The sequence below is a fragment of the Emydura macquarii genome, unplaced genomic scaffold (genome assembly GCF_026122565.2).
Source record: "Emydura macquarii macquarii isolate MOO-44397 ecotype Brisbane River unplaced genomic scaffold, CSIRO-AGI_Emac_v2 contig_3343, whole genome shotgun sequence".
Taxonomy (NCBI): Eukaryota; Metazoa; Chordata; order Testudines; family Chelidae; genus Emydura; species Emydura macquarii.
In genome coordinates, this window is record NW_027133480.1 from 1,370,603 (window position 1) to 1,389,910 (window position 19,308).

Sequence of the window (19,308 nt, forward strand, 5' to 3'; positions counted from 1 at the left end):
GAACACTGGCCTATACAGAAAACTGCAAGCAAGGATTTTCTTTCCAGACCAGTAGATTCCAGTTGAAATGCCCATAGTGATCCTGAGAGACCCAGCCTACCCCTTACTGCCATGCTCATGAATCCTTATGCAGGCAACCAGGATAGCAGCAAGGAGTTCTTCAATAACAGGCTGAGCAGGCACAGAATGCTAGTTGAATGTGCATTTGGCAGATTAAAAGCATGCTGGTGCTGCCTTTATGACATGTTATACCTAAATGAGGAAAATATTCCCATGGTTATAATCAGCTGCTGTGTGCTCCATAATATTTGTGAAGCTAAGGGTGAAAAGTTTCCCCTTGGGTGGAGCACAGAGGCAGATCTCCTTGCGGCTGAATATGAACAACCAGATGTCAGGGCTATTAGAGGGGTACAATGGGAGGACCATTCAAATCAGGGAGGCCTTGAGGAATTATTTTGACACTTGCTGGTGGATTTGCTGTACCTTGAAGTCTTTAAACTATTATTTGAGGACTTCAGTAACTCAGTCATAGGTTAGGGGTCTATTACAGGAGTTGTGTGGGTGAGGTTGTGTGGCCTGCGTTGTGCAGGAGGTTAGACTATATGATCGTAATGGTCCCTTCTGACCTTAAAGTCTATGAGTTTAAGAGACAATGAACAGCAATAAGGTGTCTTTGTAAACAGCACTGTACCAAGCTATGACTGCTATCCAGCTTGCACTTTGTATCAGTGTGAGGTGCAACCACTGCGTGCAAGAGACAAATAAAGATTGTTTATTTTTCACAGAGTATGTCTTTATTAAATAACAATTATTCAGAACACGCATGAAAAGCTGGGCTGGAGGGGAGACAGCGGTGAGGGGCAGTGTGAGCTATGACAGCTGTGCGTATATCCAGCTATCATTCTGGAAGCTTTCTGAAGGAGTGTAGTGAATGGGGTACTGCAACAGCCTGGGAGTTTGATAGGAATGTGTGGGTGGAGTTTGGGGAGGGCATGGAAAGCAGTTCTGTATCAGCTGCAACAGAGGGCGAGCAATCATGAATTCAATTTGCAGCGTTTTGAGTGACTTTAGAACCTCCGTTTGTTCCTCCATGGCTTTTATCATGTGCTCATGACCTGCTGTCACTCACTCCTGGTTTTCCCTCCTCTCCTGCCTATCAATTTCCTGATTTTTGGACACAGTGTGTCTCCATGCCCTTTTTTCTTTTTTTCCGCCTCAGAGATCTGGAGGAATTCTTGGAACATCTCCTCTTTGCTCCTCCATGGTCATTTTCTTATCAGCCTCAGGCACTCAGCAGGTGTGGAGGGGTTTCCCCTCAAGGGGACATCTATAGAAGCACAATCAACAATGAACAGAAGCATAATTGTGAGTACAATAACAGCATTGATGCATTACTGTAAAATACACCTCTTTCTCACTGTCCCCTGGCAAGTGTACAGTTCAACGAGCAATTAGGGCATGGTGAATTGTGCCCAGGGGGAGGGGGCACTCAAGCTGGGGAAAAGGTTCTGGATGATTGTTTGGGGAATTGATGCAGGTAGATAGGGACAAAATTTCAAATTGTGCCACCATTGCCTCCACAGGCATGGGCCTAGAAGCTGATATCTCACTCCTGAGAGTAAGCAGAGATGTTAGGGTGCATCTCCTCCATGTGAGCAGCTTCAGACCGGGTTCCTGTGTTGCTCACCTGTGTAGTCCTTTGGTCCCTACACAAATGATTGCCGATTGGCGCGGGAAAGTTTCTTACAATGGAAGAAACAAAGCAGCTCTGCCGAGGAATCTCTGGCAGAGGATAGGCGAGTACCTCCAGGAAAGTTTCCTAGAGATCTCTCTGGAGAATTTCTGTGAAATTTCATTTTTCCACCATACTGCATAGCTGAACAGGGGAATGGGAAGCACATTCAAACACAGCTGCTCTTGTGCATTTCTATCCCTATATAGCTGTATAATGCAACAAAGCAAAGGACAGCTGTAATTCATATAACTGAGCAGCATCAGCTCAAAAAAATCACCTACCCAAGCTCCACTTTCCTGCCAGAGCTGGAGTGCTGGGACTGGCTCAAACACTCTGAGGTCAAAAAGAGGTCCTGGCTGCCCATATCAGCAAACGACCTGGTCCCTTCTCATTGTCCTCCAATTCGACCTCCTCATCCATGACTTCTTCATCAGGATTGAGTCTGGTGTCCTCTGTCTCCGGACCCGCAGAGGTATCCACGGGTCTCTTGGTGGTGGAATCGTCATTGAGAATGGCTTCCAGCTCCTTATAGAAGTAAAAGGTCTTTCTCTGAATCAGAGCGACAGTCTGACTCCCTAGCCTTTTGATACCCCTGCCACAGCTCCTTAATTTTCACACAGCACTGCAGCGTGTCCTGTTCATAGCCTTCTCCACCATTAAACGAGAAATTTGACCATATCAAAGTTCCTTTTGCTAGAACAGAGCTGGGAATGCACAGCCTTCTCTCCCCAAATGCCAATCATATCCAGAAACTCCGGAGCGCTCCAAGCAGGAGAGCGTTTGGTGTGTGGAGCCACCATGGTCAGCTGGAAGATGGCTACAGGGCAGCGGAGTTCAAATGGATGGCCAGAGCGGTCAGGATGGAAATTGTGGGACATTTCCTGGAGGCCATTTACCGTGACATAACCAAGCGTGGTGTCTACATTGATGCTTTGTTAATAAAAGTTTGGTGCAAAAAACTCTACGCCTCTCATCAAGATGGTTTTATTTTGTCACAAAAGCAGGGGAGTTGGGTCGGCGGGGGAAGGATTGCAGTGTGTACACCACCACTGTTTTGGCCCAAAAAACTGACTTTGGGTGACAAAAGTCTCTAGTGTAGACCAGGCTTAACAGCTGATGCGCTCTTCTCAGTGTGAGGGTCACTGTTGGCTAGCAGCTTAGTGAGCAGGGGACTTACTTGCCTCCTGGGAAGCGTGAGCACTGTATCATCTGAAGCATATATCAGCCTGAGCCAATGAATGTACAAACTGCAGCAGAGAGTTGGATCCTGATGTCGCTCTATATAATATTTTCCAGAATAGCTGTCCCTATTTCAGCATCTCCATAACTGTGAAGGGGGTGGTATTATCTCAATGAATGCTAATATTGTACTGATATCTGATAGCAGGGAGTCCATTCTTATGAGGCAGAGTAGAATGTGGGGGAAGACTCTTCCCATCCTAGTGCAGAGCTGAGAGCAGGGAATTCCCAGGTTGCTGTAAGGTCACTTCTATCAGTTGGTGAGGCCGGGGCTCAATAGAACTGGGCTTAAGAGAACTCCCAAATATTTTTTTAAAATAATAGAAATTACCTTACAGCAACTTTCCAATTCTTCTGCATTACTCTGTATTCAAGCAGTTCTTCATTCCCTGTGTCCCATCCATGGATTTTTAAGATAGCAGCTTCCTGATTGTTCTTTTTAGTGTATTTCAAATACTTTTAAAATAATGTGCTATGTGATTTGTTATTAATAGCAGCATGGTATATATGAGGCACATATCTCTGTATCAACTAGGCGTCAAGTATTATACCCATCAACACATAGGCAAAATGAGGCCCAGAGACAAAACTTGATGCCCAAAGTCACACAGAAAATCAGTAGCACTGATGGAACCAGAACCCAATAAATCTGATTCCTACTTTCCTGCTCCAACCAACTGAGCACATTCCCCCCATAGCAATTATTTATTTCAGTTCGAGTAACTAAGTGCAGTTCTTCTTCGAGTGCTTGCTCATGTCCATTGCACTATAGGTGTGAGCACGCCTCTGTGTACGGCTACTGGAACTTTTTCCCCTTAGCAGATCCCATAGAGCCGGCTCCGGCGCCCCCTGGAGCCCCGTGCACATGCCGCAGTATATGAGGCGCTGCCGGCCCTATGCCCCCTCAGTTCCTTCTTTCTGCCTGTGATGGTTACTGGAACTGCCTCTGCTTGCACTGCAAGCACATAATTCCCCATGTTTTGAACTTTAAGCAAGGATTTTTTGTGTTAATTAGTTAATTAGCTTAATAACTATTGTTAGTGGTAGTTAGAGACTTGAGATAGTCTAGCTGAGACTTTACCGAGAGTGGGTATGCTCCGGTCTCATGGCTTCACGCCATGTGCTTCCGGGGGGAAGGCTTTCCCACTAAGTGACCCCCACTGCCTGAAGCGCAGAGGGGGGAAGCCTTCGTAAGGAGAAGAACGGATCTGCAAGGCTTTCAGACCAAAATCCGCCTGAAAGCCTTGCTCACGGAGCCCCCGACTGGCTCCGAACCAACCTGCTCCACTGCGGTACCCAGTGTGCCATCGGTGCAGAGGGCACCATCGGCACCGACCCGACTTGGCACCACGAAGAGACGGGATCAGCCCTCGGAGCATGGATACTTCCCTGCACCAGCTAAGCAGGCAGGGTGGAGCACCGATCCGTACTGAGGTCTCCAGCCAGGGAACTTCCCCTGACTCTTGGGAGTGGGGAAGCCCTCAGCACCTACGGGCACCGTCGACTTCGGAGGCTGTCAGGTGGCAAGAGCTTTGTTGGCCTTGCATACGCCACCGCCGCCCATACCTCCACAAGAGAGAAGGGGCTGGCGTTACAGGGGAAGCCCATGTAGGGACCCCCTGAATGGCTCAGGAGATCCCCAGCATGGGTAGGAAGATCTCCTGCAGACCGGTTTCCTAGGGTAGAGCAGGAATGCTCCCCTAGAAGTTATTCCAGGTATCGGTTGCCGGACTGACCTGCATCAAGGCGGAGAGTGAAGTCTCCCACCCTACACTGGTCTCGACCTCCCGGCACCAGGCGAGGTCCATCTCACCATTCCTGCTCTCCGGCAGCGAAGGGTTCGTCCGCAATGACGCAGTGCTGATCCCGGTCACCGGAGACAGTCTCGGGACCGAGGAATTTGCCAGGTGGTGCCAAATCCAGTTGCCGGAGACAGCCTCGGCACCAAGGATTTGCCCCACACCGAGGCTGCGTCAAACTCGGTTGCTGGAGACAGACTCAGCACCGAGGAGTTCACCCCCACACCGAGGCCATGCAGAACCTGGTGCCGGAGTTTGACTCGGCGCCAAGATGCATGCAGAGCGCAAAGTCCTCAATACCGGGATGACGCTCTGGTCAGCCCAGCTCGCAGGAGCGTTGTCCGTACGCCTGCTCCAGCTACGGCACCCACATCGAACCTGGTAGTCAAGGTCGTCAATGTTGAGGGGATGCTTGCGGAGTGAGGAGCACCTGTGGTTCGGGGCACCACTCCCCTCCCCCAGCTCAGTACTGCACAGTGAGAGCCTGTGGGGCAGCGCCACCGTGATCTTTTGACGGTGCCTCGGTGTCCCTTGGGGAGGTAGTCGCTGTGTGAGTCACCACCAACAAAAGGTGCCAGAGCCCCAGGCGCAGGTAGCCCCAGATGGCCTCAAAGACAATGGTCATGGAGGCCTATGGGGTTTCTCGGGGAGGGCAGGACCATGGTCCGTCAACCCCTCGGGGATGCAGTCAGTGCCTCGGGTACAGGAAAAAGAGTCACCATTTGTCCTCATACAACGACTCAGCCCCACGGGCAGGGACTTCTGTGGGGACTGCCTGTCAATGGGAAGAGGTGCTGCGACCCTCCAATTCCCCCCCTCTTCTCCCCACCGGATGAAGCACGCTCCCGGGCCCTGGTTGAATCTAGGGCACACTGGGGACTACTCAAGAGGTGGCCTCCACCTTGGGGCTGGAGGCGAAGGAGCTAAAGGGACATCACACAGTCCCTTTAACATGCTAACGGTGGGCCCCACAGTGGGGGTAGCCTCCCGGTCTACTCCTCCTGGGTGCTCATATTAGTGAGGGCCTCAGGGCAACCCCCTCCTCCGTAGCCGATACTTAAATGAGCCGAGAAAAATATTACGCCCCAGCCAAGGGGTTTGAATACCTGTTCACCACCCCACCCCAGGTCCCTGGTGGTGGTTGCCGCCAACCACAGGGATAGGCAGGGCAGCTGGGCTCTACTCCAGAGAACAAGGGCGATTGTAAGCCAGACTTGTTTGGAGAAAAAATGTATTCAACAGCACTACCCGCAAGTAGAAGGTGAGCCCTTGGGGGACTCAGTGAGCCGCTTTGCTGAGGCTGTGCCCGGCAGCAGGCGCGGAACTTGTATACCATGGCAGAAGAGGGTACCACAGGAGCTAGAGCAGCGCTCCAGGCATCCTCAGTTGCTGCTGATTTGGTGGGCAGAGCTATACCCCCCTCCATCAGCATGCTCAGATGTTAGTGGCAGCAATCCCAGGCTGTCCCAAAAGGTACCAGCAGCCCTTCGGGGGCCCTCCCTTGGACGAGTCAGCCTTGTCTTCAGTTCAGATGGATGCGAAGCTGCGTGGTCTGAAAGACTCCAAGACCATGCTCTGTTCCCTGGGCCGTTACACGCCATAGACCTTTAGGTGTCAGGCAGGTCCCAGGGACAGCAGCAGCAGAGGTGTCAGCCACGGCCATCTTGCAACCTATGGGCAATGGGACACCATTCACTCCTTAAGCCCTCAGTAAGGGTCATCTCGGCGATAGGGCAGTCGGAAAAGGCCCTTTCTGATGGTGCATGCTTCTGGGTGCCACCTCAGCTCACTCAACAGAGCTCAAGCTCCATCTACAGCATAGTTTCTCAACCTGTGGGTACGCGAGACACAGGCAGAGGGTACCCAGGGAAAAACAGAGTGAAGGGGAGGCGGGCAGCAGCTGCCAACTTCTGGGGAAGCTGGGCGGCAGCAGCCCATTTCCCACCCAGTCTTAGCTGGGAGGTGGGCAGCAGCCCAGTGGCAGCCTCCTGCATCTCGCAAGTTGGCCTTGCAGCTGGGTGGCAGCCACCCACGCCCCGGCTCCAAGCCCAGGGACAGCCTCCATCACCCCGGCTTGAAGACGGGCAGCAACCACCTGCCCACGTCCATGGGTCCCAGCCGGTGCAGAAGCCTCCTCTGCCCCAGCTCGGATTGGATGGCAGTCGCCCACCTCCTGGGCTGGCAGCCAGGTGGCAGCCGCCTGCAACTTGCCCAGGTGGAAGCCCCCCTCCCTGGCTCAAAGCCCAGTGCCCAGAAAACTTGTCAATTTCACTGCTCTAGCTGAGCATGAAATCGACAACTATGACAGCCCCAGATTTCACCAGTTACCCTCTTTTCCTGTTTCTCTTTCTCTCTCGCCCTCCTTCCCTGTCTCTCTCTCACCCCTTCCCCCTCTATGGCATAAAATTTGGTGTGGCACTTTATATTCCCCAGCACTGGCATGCCGCTCAAAGCCTCCTAGCTTTGGCCAACATCACCTCTAGCCCAGGTACATACTTGAGTTGTGCATGTTGTGCACCCCTGGTGTAAAGGTGGTAATCCTACCCACACTAGATCTGACATCTGTCATATCACGGCCTTATATACTCAGCCCTTCTTCCAACATATGGCTCACATTAGTCTGTAAATATAAAATCCTGTGGAAAATTGAGTGTTGGGGTACTTATTAAAATTTTCAGAATTTAGGGGGTACGTGCTACTTAAAAGGTTGAGAAACACTGATCTACAGCCTTCCTAGCGGAAGTGCCAGGGCAGGGCATCTGCAGAGCAGCTGCCAGGCTGGCAATACATACCTTCACATCCCACCACGCCTCTGTCCAACGGGTGCGGTAAGATGCGGGCTTCAGCAGAGCTGTGCTTCTGGCAGCTCACCGCTAACTCCAGCCCACTTCTAAGGTACTGCTTGTTAGTCACCTATAGTATAATGGACATGAGCAAGCACTCAAAGAAGAAAACAAGGTTACTTACCAGTTACTGATGTTCTTCGAGATGTGTTGCTCATGTCCATTCCACAACCCACCCCTCGTCCCCGCCGTCAGAGTTGGCGGAAAGAAGGGACTGAGGGGGCGTAGGGCTGGCAGCGCCTCATATACTGCAGCATGTGCACAGGGCTCCAGGGGGCGCTGGAGCTGGCCTTCTGGGATCTGCTAAGGGGAAAAAAGTTCCGGTAGCCGTGCACGGAGGCGTGCACACACCTATAGTGGAATGGACACGAGCAACACATCTCGAAGAACATCAGTCACTGGTAAGTAACCTCGTTTTTTCTATTTAAAATCATATATTATGGTGGAGGTGGTTATTTATTTGAATAACAGTAACATTACATGTTGTCCTTTAATTTTTGTGAGACTTGTTCTCACTTTTCTCCTCATTTCATTCTCCATGAAAGTCTTGGCGTTCAAGGGCTTTATCCTGAGAGGGTCTGAGCACCCTCCACTCCCTGGTGCTGAGTGGCTTAATTCCCAGTGAGTTCCCTGGGGCAATAATAGCGACTCAGCACCTCCTATGTGGTACATTGCACCTTAGGAACCTGAGCCATACGTTTTTATAACTCAGCGTTAACTGTGGGAAGAGAAAACGTAATGAGCTGAGCAAATCCAGTTGAAAGGATCACATACTTAGCTGTTCTGGAACATTAACAATGCAAATGCTGTTTTCATTAGGATTAGTATTGTTTTGACATTGATAGGATCTTTACTGTGAACTGTAACTAGTGTTAATATGTCACTCCTTTCATCAAAACTTCCTGCACCAAGCCAATGCACTGGCAATGTAAATGAACTTGGTCAATACATTTTTTTCTGCTCCTGAGCGCTCTAGTTCTAGAGCCAGATGTCTTGGGTCTATATTATCACTGGCACTAAGACAGAAGGTTTGTGGATATGCATTTCAGTGCCAGAGACAAGTGTTAATAATAATCAGTAAATAATGGGAGGCTTTTAATCCATAGGATTGCAGCCACCCACCATTATTGACAGTGAAATAACAGCTCAGGGCACCATGACCTATCACAAAATCTTTGTGGGAAATCGCTGGGTATTAAATTTGCTCATGTCGACACCATGCAGCATGTGATTTACACACAATGAGAAGTTTTCAGTGGAGGTTCAGAAGTGCCCAGATACTGGGCCAGATCCTCAGCTAGTGTAAATCAGCGTAGCTCCATGAAGCCAGTGGAGCTACACAGATTCACAACAGTTGAGAGTCTGGCCCACTGAATCTAAACACTGAGGACTGTGGAAAAGTCTCACTGTTCAGCCTTCCGAATTGCAGTTCAAACTCCTGATCCTTCATGCTGATTAATTCAGATATATCCTTGGGCCCACATAGAGCCAACATGAGGTTCAATGCAGCCTTAGAGATCGCCCTTTGTGGATCAGCCTGCAGGGACTTAAGTCTCCACTGCTGCCTTTCAGGGAAAAAATGAAATGCCTTAGGTTAGCCCAATAAGATGTTTTAAAAAATAATAAACTTACTTGCCATTGAGTAGCAGTTTAGTTGGATCTTGCTACAGATGAGTATTTTTATTGTTTCTTTGCTTACAGCAATAAGGTGAAGCAATAGTTCGTAATGTTCCCACAGAAATATCTGCTCTTGGCATAAGTGGTTGCTGCAGGAGTAGTCTTCAACATTTCTTGCCAATAGGTGTCACTGTGATCAATAGAAACTGCTGTCAAGAGATTCATGAACGTATTTAAGTACAGTACTGGAGAACAAGGTCACCACAACTGCCTAAATTAGATGCCATTCTAATCTCTGCACAGTAAGATCACTATAGTCGAAAAGCATGCAGGAAGGGTGTGTGACCTTGTGTGTGTACGCGCACGTGCACATACACACACACAAATTCTCACTCCCTTTGTTACTATGAGTTCAGCTCTACAAGATTCAGAGAGAGGAAAATTATAACAAATATATTTTTAAAACCTCTAAAAATGGGCCAGCTTTTCTCCAGATAGAAACCTCACAACTTTAAAGGCTAATACTTCTGGATTTTCCAGGGCTTTAAGCAAATGCAGTGAGTCTCACTGTAAAGCTGGGAGGTGGGTGGGGGTCTTCACATTCCACCAGTATAAACCTCCTATTCTGTGTGAAGCTCCTTAGAGGTTTGGACTGTTAGAAGTAGGCGTAGCAGAGATGGATTAGCAGTTTGCACTCCTGGTTTGTAGTGTCATCAAAGACCTTCAGCAAAAATGTAGATCATACCTATCTCCCCAGAGCCACAAGATAGAAATACAAATATATATACAGTTTAGGGTCATTTAACCCAGGTACCAGTAAAAACAAATGCCAAATTAAAAGTGTCATGGCTGAATTTAACAATAAAATAGCGAATCTAGTGGCTTTGGATATCATCTTGCTGCAGTATACCACACTGAGAGTTTTAGAGGCTATATCATGTATCACAAGGATATATTAGATCATTATAGGACATGCCCTGCCCTTTAACCACATATTGCATAGTTATTAAACTAAAAAAATACACAGCAGTAAACACATGTAGAGTACTTTATAGGAGGCTATCACCAAGCGTGTGTGGAATAGGTCTACCAACAAATATTCATGAACATTGATTGCATCCCCAGAATCTGCATATCTGTGTGAAAATGGGGTAATTGCAGGCCAAGCTGCTAGTTTCACCTGGGTTGAATATATGAATTTCCTGCTAGCCTGTGCAAAACGGGAGTGTCAGATGCACTTTTTCAAGTATTCCCATTGCACCCACCTACTGTGAATTAATTCTTTCCATTCAGCTTGAACCTCCAAATGCGATGTATATTTGAAATATATCAGGTAGTTATAAGCAGGTCCAGATGAAGGTTCTTCTTCTGTACTATTAGTGAAGGTAATAATTTATGGTGGGGAAGCAATAGGCAATTAACTCAAGCCTCTTACATTGCTGAGCGTTAATGTATTGTGCTAAAAGTTAAAATGTTTCATTAAACTTTTTGTTTAATGAGGTAGAAGTCTGTCTCTTCATGATCTAATAAGTCCTTTACACATAAGGACTTTCTTTAAATAACAAAAAGCAAAAAAAAACTAAACAAGCATTTAAAGCGACTCCTTAATCACAGACCAGGAACAAAACAGCTCAGAAGATTGATAAGCCTTCCACAGATTTCTCTTTGCCCGTCTTGCAGATCCCTTTAATGTGTTACTTTTCCACTTTGTAAATAGGTTTAATCACCATAGGAATCTGTGAAATGATTCAGCAAAGTGTCTTGATGGTACTGTTTCACTTTAATTCTAAAGCTATCCTTTGAGGCTTGCTATTAGTAGTGCTCTAGGTAATAAAGTTAGAAATAAAAAGGCCATTGTTAAATATGCTTCATAAATTCATTGCATTCCAAGTGAAGTCAGGTTGTAGCAGCACCTACATTGTCAATCCCTGGCTATGGATAGTGCTGTGGAACTTTGCCTTTCCTAAGGACTACACTTCACTCAAAGTTAATGGAAAGCGAGGAACAAAGTCCCAGCAGAAGTGCTCAGATGAAAGCAGAACTCACAAACTCGAGCGGGTGAAGCAATCTGAAAGCGGATGTTCTCATATTCTCCCGCCCTCCCCTCCCCCCATTTTAAAAGTATAAAACTTTTTAATTGATTTAATATTTTAGAAAAGAAAAGAAATTTAGAAACTTTGGTCAGATTCTGTGAGGTTCTGAGTACAAACCCTTACTGGTGTTATGGGAGAAGATCTGGAGGGTAAGAAATGTCCTACTGAACTGCAGTCACTAGTGCTTTTCGGACCTTTACTAGAAATGCAACATGAGACACACACTGTTTTAGATCTCACTTGGGAAAGGTCAGACAACCAGGAACCGTAATTTACCTGCACTGGAAAAAAAACACATCATCCATCATATTGAACTCAGTGAGAACATTCCAAAGAGAACCAGCCCTCATGTGAGTCATCCTTTTGATTTACAGCTGTTGTGTGCATGTTGTGTGTCAGTTCTAGGAGCTGTAAAGATCCCCTTTGGAAACCCTTTTAGCTTCACAAAGGTAACTGTATCAAGATATGAAAATGAGATGATTGCTGTTATTTGCATAACAGTAATGCCTACAGGCCGCATGCAGGGACCAGGACCCCATGTACCAGGTTTAGTACAAACAAATAGTAAAACAATAGCTTTAAAGAGCAAACGTCTGAATAGTATTCCTATCCTATTACCAATCATCCACAATAAACTACCATTGAAGTATTGATCTGGTGTTACATAGCATAACATATAGGAGCCATTTGGAAGGATTATTATTATTATTTGTTACTATGTTATTTATGGAAGTCCCTAGCGGCCAGCCAAGAACTTGTGCTAGACACTGTACAAACACAGAATAGTAAACACACTCTGCCCTGAAGAGCTTACAGTCTAGATCACTTGGAACTGAATCTAAACATCCTAAATATCTTTGAGATTTCTCACCTCTCTACCCTGAGTATATGTTAGTAATTGTTTCATATTAAGGATTATTTAACATACAATGAGTGTGAAATCCCCATTGACCTCAGTGCAGCCAGGATTTCAGCAAAACTCCCTTTGAATTCATCGTGAATCTGCAAAGACTGAGCATGTGGTGTAGATGACAATAGAAAAGGATGCTAATCACCTCCATATAAGAAGCTCTAACTCCACACTGAGAAGAAGGGCAATTAATTACCTCCTAGGCATCTTTGAGTATTCTAATGGTCTAAGCAGAGTGCTCAGAGCCAGGAATGCCTGTGTTCTAATCCTAGTGCTGACACAAACTCCCCGGGCATATGTGAACTAGGAAAATAGGTTGTGCTTAAAAACATATTAGCTAACATGCTTTCAATAATGTGCTTTTAAACACAAGTGTAGACAGAATTTGACATCTTTGAAAATATGTTAGCTGGTTGTTGTTGACCCTAGACCGTCTAAATTGGGGTCAAGTGGGAGCAGAGCCAGACAGAGAATCAGGGAGACATAGTAACTCCCAGATGGTCCTGTTTCTCTGCAGCACTGGGCAGATCTTGGCTCGTTTCCTTCTAGGTTGGTTAAGAACTTGAGATCTTTGGATGAAGCATGGTACATAAATGCAGTGTTTCAGGCAAAGTGGTCTCACTTTTTGAACAGGTTCATTTCTTTATAGGCATTGATAGGAGAGCACAGTTTGTGTCTGTCTCTGGTGGGGTAGATGATTTTAAGATCTCTGTTATTGATTGCTGAACCTTTTTTCCCCTGTGGGCTGCCTATTGAAGTGCTGAATAGAATAGGCTTGGTTTGTATCTGTCTTACGAGCTTGCTGCCCAAAGAGGCCCTCTGTAGTAGCTCAGAGACTGCGGGCACACAACACAAGGCTAGCTTCATTACCTGCTCAGCTGCCAGCCAGGCCTGTTTGACTCATCACAGACACAAAACAGAAATACAGCTGCTGATTGAGACTGTCAGTTTGAGGCAGAGTCTGAAAAAAAGCCCTATGGGTTGCTACCTTTGGGAATGTATTCAACAGGACGTCCTGATGAACCACACAAAGGCTTTTCCCTACTCTGGATTTTATAACAGCAGATAGGGTAGCCTTACAAGAATTGGCAATAATCCCTGAAACATTAGGACTAGCCACAGAAACAAGGATGTGTGACAAATTTGACTGTTCCAAACAATGGAACTTGAGTTTTATAAGAAAACATGAATAGGCAAATGCAGGCATAACAAATTGTGTGTGTGTTTATTTATAAATATTGCATTGGCATCTTAAGGTCAGCTATGTCAGGGTCCCATTGCACTAGGCACTGTACAACTATATAGAAAATGACAGTGTCTGCCCCAAAGAGCTTACACCCTCTAATCCAAGAGGCTGTATGAATACATCAGGCACCATAGATTTGAAGAAACTGGTCTGTAAAACTGTTTCATGGGAATCTTGACAATCAAAGTTCATGTTTATTTGTAATTCTCTCATTTTTTTCCAAACAAAAAAGTTTTGCCTGCTTGGTGCTATGGAAATGGACCTGGGGCATGGTATGCATTAGCAGCGGACAAGGTACAGCAGATAAGGCATTGTGAATCTGGTTTACAGAGCAGCTCAAAAAATAAACCCTAATTTACAGTATTTACAGTGATACTGGTGCTTTAGAAATGGCAGCAATCCCTGATTTAAATCAGTGAGCTGTAGATCTTCAAGTTACTATGAGCAGTTTCTGAAGTAATGAGCAACTCACTAGTTCAAAGCTAGACTGTGGGCTCATACCAGTTAGTTTGAAAGCACATTACCCTGCATTTTACAAGTTACTTGCATGTTCCTAAGTGGCTAAAAACAGTTGGGCCAGTATGGGTCTGTAAACACTACAATTAAAAACCCGTGATTGGCCGCGCCAGCTGACTCGGACTTGCAGGGCTTGGGCTAAGAGGCTGTTTAACCGTGGTGTAGACAGTCAGGCTTGGGCTGGAGCCCAGGCTGTAGAAGCCTGTGAGGTGAGAGGGTCACAGAGCCTTGGCTGCAGCCTGAGCCCAACCGTCTACACTGTAATTAAACAGCCCCTTAGCCTGAGCTCTGTGAGGCTGAGTCAGCTGGCACTGGCCAGTCGCGGGTGACTAATTGCAGTGTAAACAGACCCTATATTGGCATTTCTGGCTCACCTTTTCAAGTTATTCTTCCCCCAGAGACCCTGTGCAGAGTGGGGTTGGTGCGTTATTGGTGTTATATTCCCTCTCTCCCCCCAAAATACATAAAAAATGTTGGTGACTTCTCATTGCCCCTTGGGCAGAGTTTGTTCCATTGTGTATTTAATATAGAATTCAATGGCAGAACTTTTTTTCTGGAACACATATAATATCACACTTTCACTGTACAGCAGAGTCATCCAGAGTCTACCTTTCAAACTCAGCCAGGGGAACTGGACAATGTGGTTTATGGCTGCCTCCATCTTTAATATGGGGGCGTGACCTTAGAGATGCAGAATGCAATTCCCTCTCTTGATACAAGCAGCCGTGGTTAGCCAGTTTATGGAGTTATATTACGAAGATTTTAACCAAGCCTGCCTAGTTGAATTAATAATGCAGGGAATTAATAATATAGGCAGGTGAGAAAAAAGAAAGAGTATCCCAAGCCTAGTCTGGATTTTCACTGATGGTGTTTCTATGGTTAGGTCTCCAATATCAAGAAAGCATGGAGCATTGCACACTGATACACTTAGGCTGAGATTTCCACCTATGGTGCTTGGGTGCCCAGTTCTTGTTCATTCTAATCCAAGTTCTTGAGGCTTTTTTGCAAACCTCAGCCTTAGTCTCCTTTTAGTAAATATGAGGCCTCAATCCTGCAAACTGATCCACAAGGACAGACTCTTGCATGGAGTCCCAGTAAACAGAATGAGACTCTTCATGGGAACACAGATCACTTTGCAAGAGCAGAGCTTTATTTAGCTATCCAGGGTTCCCAGGACTGTACAATATGAACATACCCCACATGCAATGATAAGTCAGAAAGACAACTAGCAGACCTCCAAACCCACCACAGTTAACATATCCTCCTCCCCTCTAGTCAACAGCCTTACACCTCCAGGAAATCCTGGGGAAATAGATGAGCCTTGCAGCATGCCTAGAAAGTCACCAGCGTAGGCTGGGATGGTGCATTAGGTTCATAGCCAAAGACGTATCACTGAAAATGCGCTGCTACCAGAGCCCTGCTTGTTTAAACATGTGGCTGTTAACCTGGGAATTCGAACAGGTAGGATAGGAAGAGAGGAGTGATTCTAATCTACTATGAATAACCAATTACTAATCATTTTCTCTGGGGCTTATTTTAATTAGAACTAGAATTGGTCAGACACGTTTTGATGGAACCATTTTCTGTTGGAAAGTGCTGTTCTGTCGAAATTGAATTGCTGCAAAAAACTGTTGGATTTTGGAAAAATTTTATTTTGGGGGAAAATGTTTTGAAATTTCAGAACAAAACAGTTCAATTTTTTATTTTGAAGCAAGGTTTCATTTTAAACATTTTAATGTTGTCTGTTATATATATTATAATATACAGTTTTAAAAAGTCAGAATCAAAACAGTATTCTGATTCATGTGAAACTAAAATGTTTTCAGAATTTTCGTTCATGGAGAATTTCTAAATTTTCAGGGTTTCACTCCAATTCTAAATGAAGCCAGATTTGTAAATCTCGAAATCTTTAGCGAAATGGAATTGTCATCCTCTGGCCAGCTCTAAATAGAACCTAAAATTAGAAATCTGCTCATGAAATTTCCTGGACCTTGGGAATAAGTTTCTTTTTTAAAGAGCTGCTTGTGGCCTTTAGAGTTTGTCTTTCCTTTGATGAATGATTTTCCTGTTCATCTAATAGGCAATAACATCACCCCTGTCCCATCACCAATGAACCAAATCACATTTTATTGCAGAGATGTAAGCGTGTGAAAATTATCTCTTGAACAGAACACTGATTACAGTTTGACTATGCAGGGGCTGAGTTTTACTATTAAAAATATAGATAGGAATTGAGAGAGGTCAGACAAAGAACCAGTAGGAAAGAAAAAAAGTCTTCACTGACCTACTATTCCTGTTCACTATGTCAATGAACTTTCTGTGATCTACATTCCTACATGATTGGCTTGTCTTGATTCCAAAAACTGCTTTAATTTTCCAACTCAGAAACAGTTAACTTTTTTAGCTTCTCATCGGAAAAAGGATTTAATGTGATAAAGTGCTGGTTTTTAGCCATGAATATGGCATCACTTCATTTGAGATGGGAAATTGATTACATAGAAGTCTTTCTTTTTTAGTTTTGTTTTCCTGAGAGTCTGACTGTGTTTCTGATAGCCATATCCCTATTTAAAAGCAAGAACATGTGATTCAACAGACATTCTCTAAAGAGAAGTATTATTTTCTCTAAAAGGTTTACCTGGGCAATAGTCTTTAAACACTGCCCGGTATTGTAGCCAGTGACATCTTATTGCTTAGAGGATCACATTATTAGTGTAGAATTTATGGGAGTTAACACCTGGGATTAAATTGGTCCAATATTTTTATAATTAAAGATCCACCAAACAAGATCATAAAACCTAAATAAATAAATCTGTTTCATGCAGCTTAAAAAAAGACCTTTGCTCCCCAACGTTCAGGTCCATAGGCATTTTGTAGTTAAATTTCTATTCAATGCTTTGCAAATGCAAGAGTCAGCATTAATTTCATTCATTTACTGTATTGTGAACACGTCTAATGTATGAGAGGGATACAGTCAAATGTTCTCCTAGCCAAGGCTTTTCAAAAGGTGTCTTAAAGAGTGAGACCCAAATTCCAGTGAGTTTCAATAAGATTGGAGTGCCTAATGCCCTTAGGCATCATTGAAGATCCCAGCCCTGGAAGCTAATCTTTTCAACTGCAGTATGTTAGTGAGTCCATAATCTCATTCAGGGCTAATGCAGCAGCCGTGTGTAAAGTACATGTTTATGTACATGCATATTTATGTCCATGCCCACAAACCCTTTATTGGGGATTTTAAAATGATTTCTTAATTAATTGAATAAGGTCACATGGCAAAGTCACATAGTTCATCAATAATTAATTCAAGCAGGCAACAGACAGTCTCCTGATGCTTGAAAATACCATACTATACTGGAGAGTTTGGCAAACCAGTGGCAGTACTTTCTGAGATTTTTCTCAGCAACGAGCACATGTGACATTTGAGGGGGAGGGAGGAGACTTTTGTTTTTATTGAAAACATCTGTGCTATGCACAAAGAAGGGTAACCCTGCATGCACCCATATTTAAGACATGTAGTTGTTCTGATTACACGGTTCACCCCTACTCAGCATGGGAACCATTTCAATTACACAAACATATATGGCAACTGTTCATACCAAAGGTCACATTTCTGCCATACGCTTCCAGAGTGTAACAGCATGAACTGAATATAAAAACCCAAGTGAATCGGCAGAGGAGACACAAAAAGAATTTAGAGCAAATAGAAAAGCAATGTTCTACTTCAAAATGCAGGGAACCATTCTCCTAAGAGGAAATAGCAAACCCTCAGAGGTCATCAAAGGGATTGAAAGAGTCCATTAAATGATATAATAGCTTTCACATTTTATTGTAGCTAGGCATAGATTTCACCATTCCTATTTGAAATGTAAGTTCAGAAACATTGCTCTAAGTGTCTGGCAATAACCCTCCTGTCAGCAATCATGAAAAAAAAAAAAAAGTAGCTTTCTTTGTAATTTAGATGTTGCCAGGCCCACTCCACAAGTAATACCAAACAAGTGTATACCAATAGAAAAGGTTCCAAATTCCTCCTAATGAACAATGGAATCCTAGCAAAACCTCACAAATATGCCTTTCATTTGCACTTCCAACACACGAGTCCTCTGGTTACTGACATTTCTAGCATTTAATGCAAGCGAGCACATTTTGACTCTCTCATTCAGTCTCATATGTTCTGTACCTTAACGTGGATTACTTTCAGAGCAGCATCCTGTCCATGATGCATAAAATTGAATACATATTGTATAATTCAGTAACCTCAGGTCATTGCTCCATAATTTCTGAGGGCCAAATGGAGACCTGGTGTAAGCAAGTGCAACTCCTTAAAGGCCTGTGCAGTTGGACTCTCTTTCTCTAGGTGCTTCAGTAGAATTAGCCTGATTTACATGAGTTCAGAATAATAATACCTAGTTCTTGTATAGCACTTTTCATCAATGACTCTGTTGGTGAGGGCTGGTTCACACTTACCGCGCGATTCGGCGGCAGTCGACGGGAGTTACGCAAACTACTCTGCACAGATGTCGACTGCTCTGCTTCCCTTCTGCGCGCTGTTCACACTGCGCTGAGCTGTTCCCGTCGGCTCAGCGCTACGCTACTTGAGTGGGTGGACTTATTCAGTCGACTTCCTCATCGATTGAACAGGTCTCACTGACCGCTCAATTGATCAAGAAAGATCGATCTGGCGGCGGCGATTTTGCCACCATCAGTCTGAACATAGCCAGAGTGCTTTATAAAGGAGTATGATTACTCTCAGTTAACAGATGGGGAAACTGAAGCACAGGGAGGTGAAATGACTTGCCCAAAATCACCCAGCAGGTTCATGGCAGAGCCAAGAATAGAACCCACATGTCCTCCTGAGTCCTAGTACAGTGTTCTGACCACTAGACCACACTGTGAATTCAGTCTTCAGTATATTTTAAACTTGATGCATCTTAAAGTTATCATAAAGGAGACTGATGTGAACCCCCAATAACATACCAGTATATTCACTTGTGCAATTTCCAGTTCAACTAGCTTCCTAACTCAACTTTTGGGCAGCACAGACTCTACACATTGTGTGAAAACTAGGCAGCTTCTTATGCAGTCATCACCATTTAAAACTTACCACTTACTAGCAGTTCCCTCCCAGCTCTGGGCTGTTGTAAGTACACAGCAAAACGATGGTACCTGCCGGGCAACTATTCACAGATGTTGACTTTTTAATGGCTACCTGCAACCTTCTTAATGTTGGGTTGCCCCTTTGTCCACTCAGGGCTAAATTTTCAGATGCAAAAAAGAAAAAAATCTGCCTGTGGAGCAAATATGACACCTCCCCTG

General features: G+C 45.0%; 1 protein-coding gene across 2 annotated transcripts in view; it reads left to right on the plus strand.

Moving 5' to 3' along the window:
• LHPP (phospholysine phosphohistidine inorganic pyrophosphate phosphatase) overlaps positions 1-19,308 on the plus strand; it is a 160,920-nt gene that overhangs the window by 127,251 nt on the left and 14,361 nt on the right. Inside the window, exon 7 of one of the 2 annotated variants that reach the window (XM_067533444.1) lies at positions 1,220-1,365. The exons of the other annotated variant lie outside the window; for it this stretch is intronic. Coding sequence (XP_067389545.1) covers positions 1,220-1,365 — 146 coding nt within the window. The remainder of the gene's footprint in view (positions 1-1,219; positions 1,366-19,308) is intronic. 2 annotated transcript variants of the gene reach the window in all.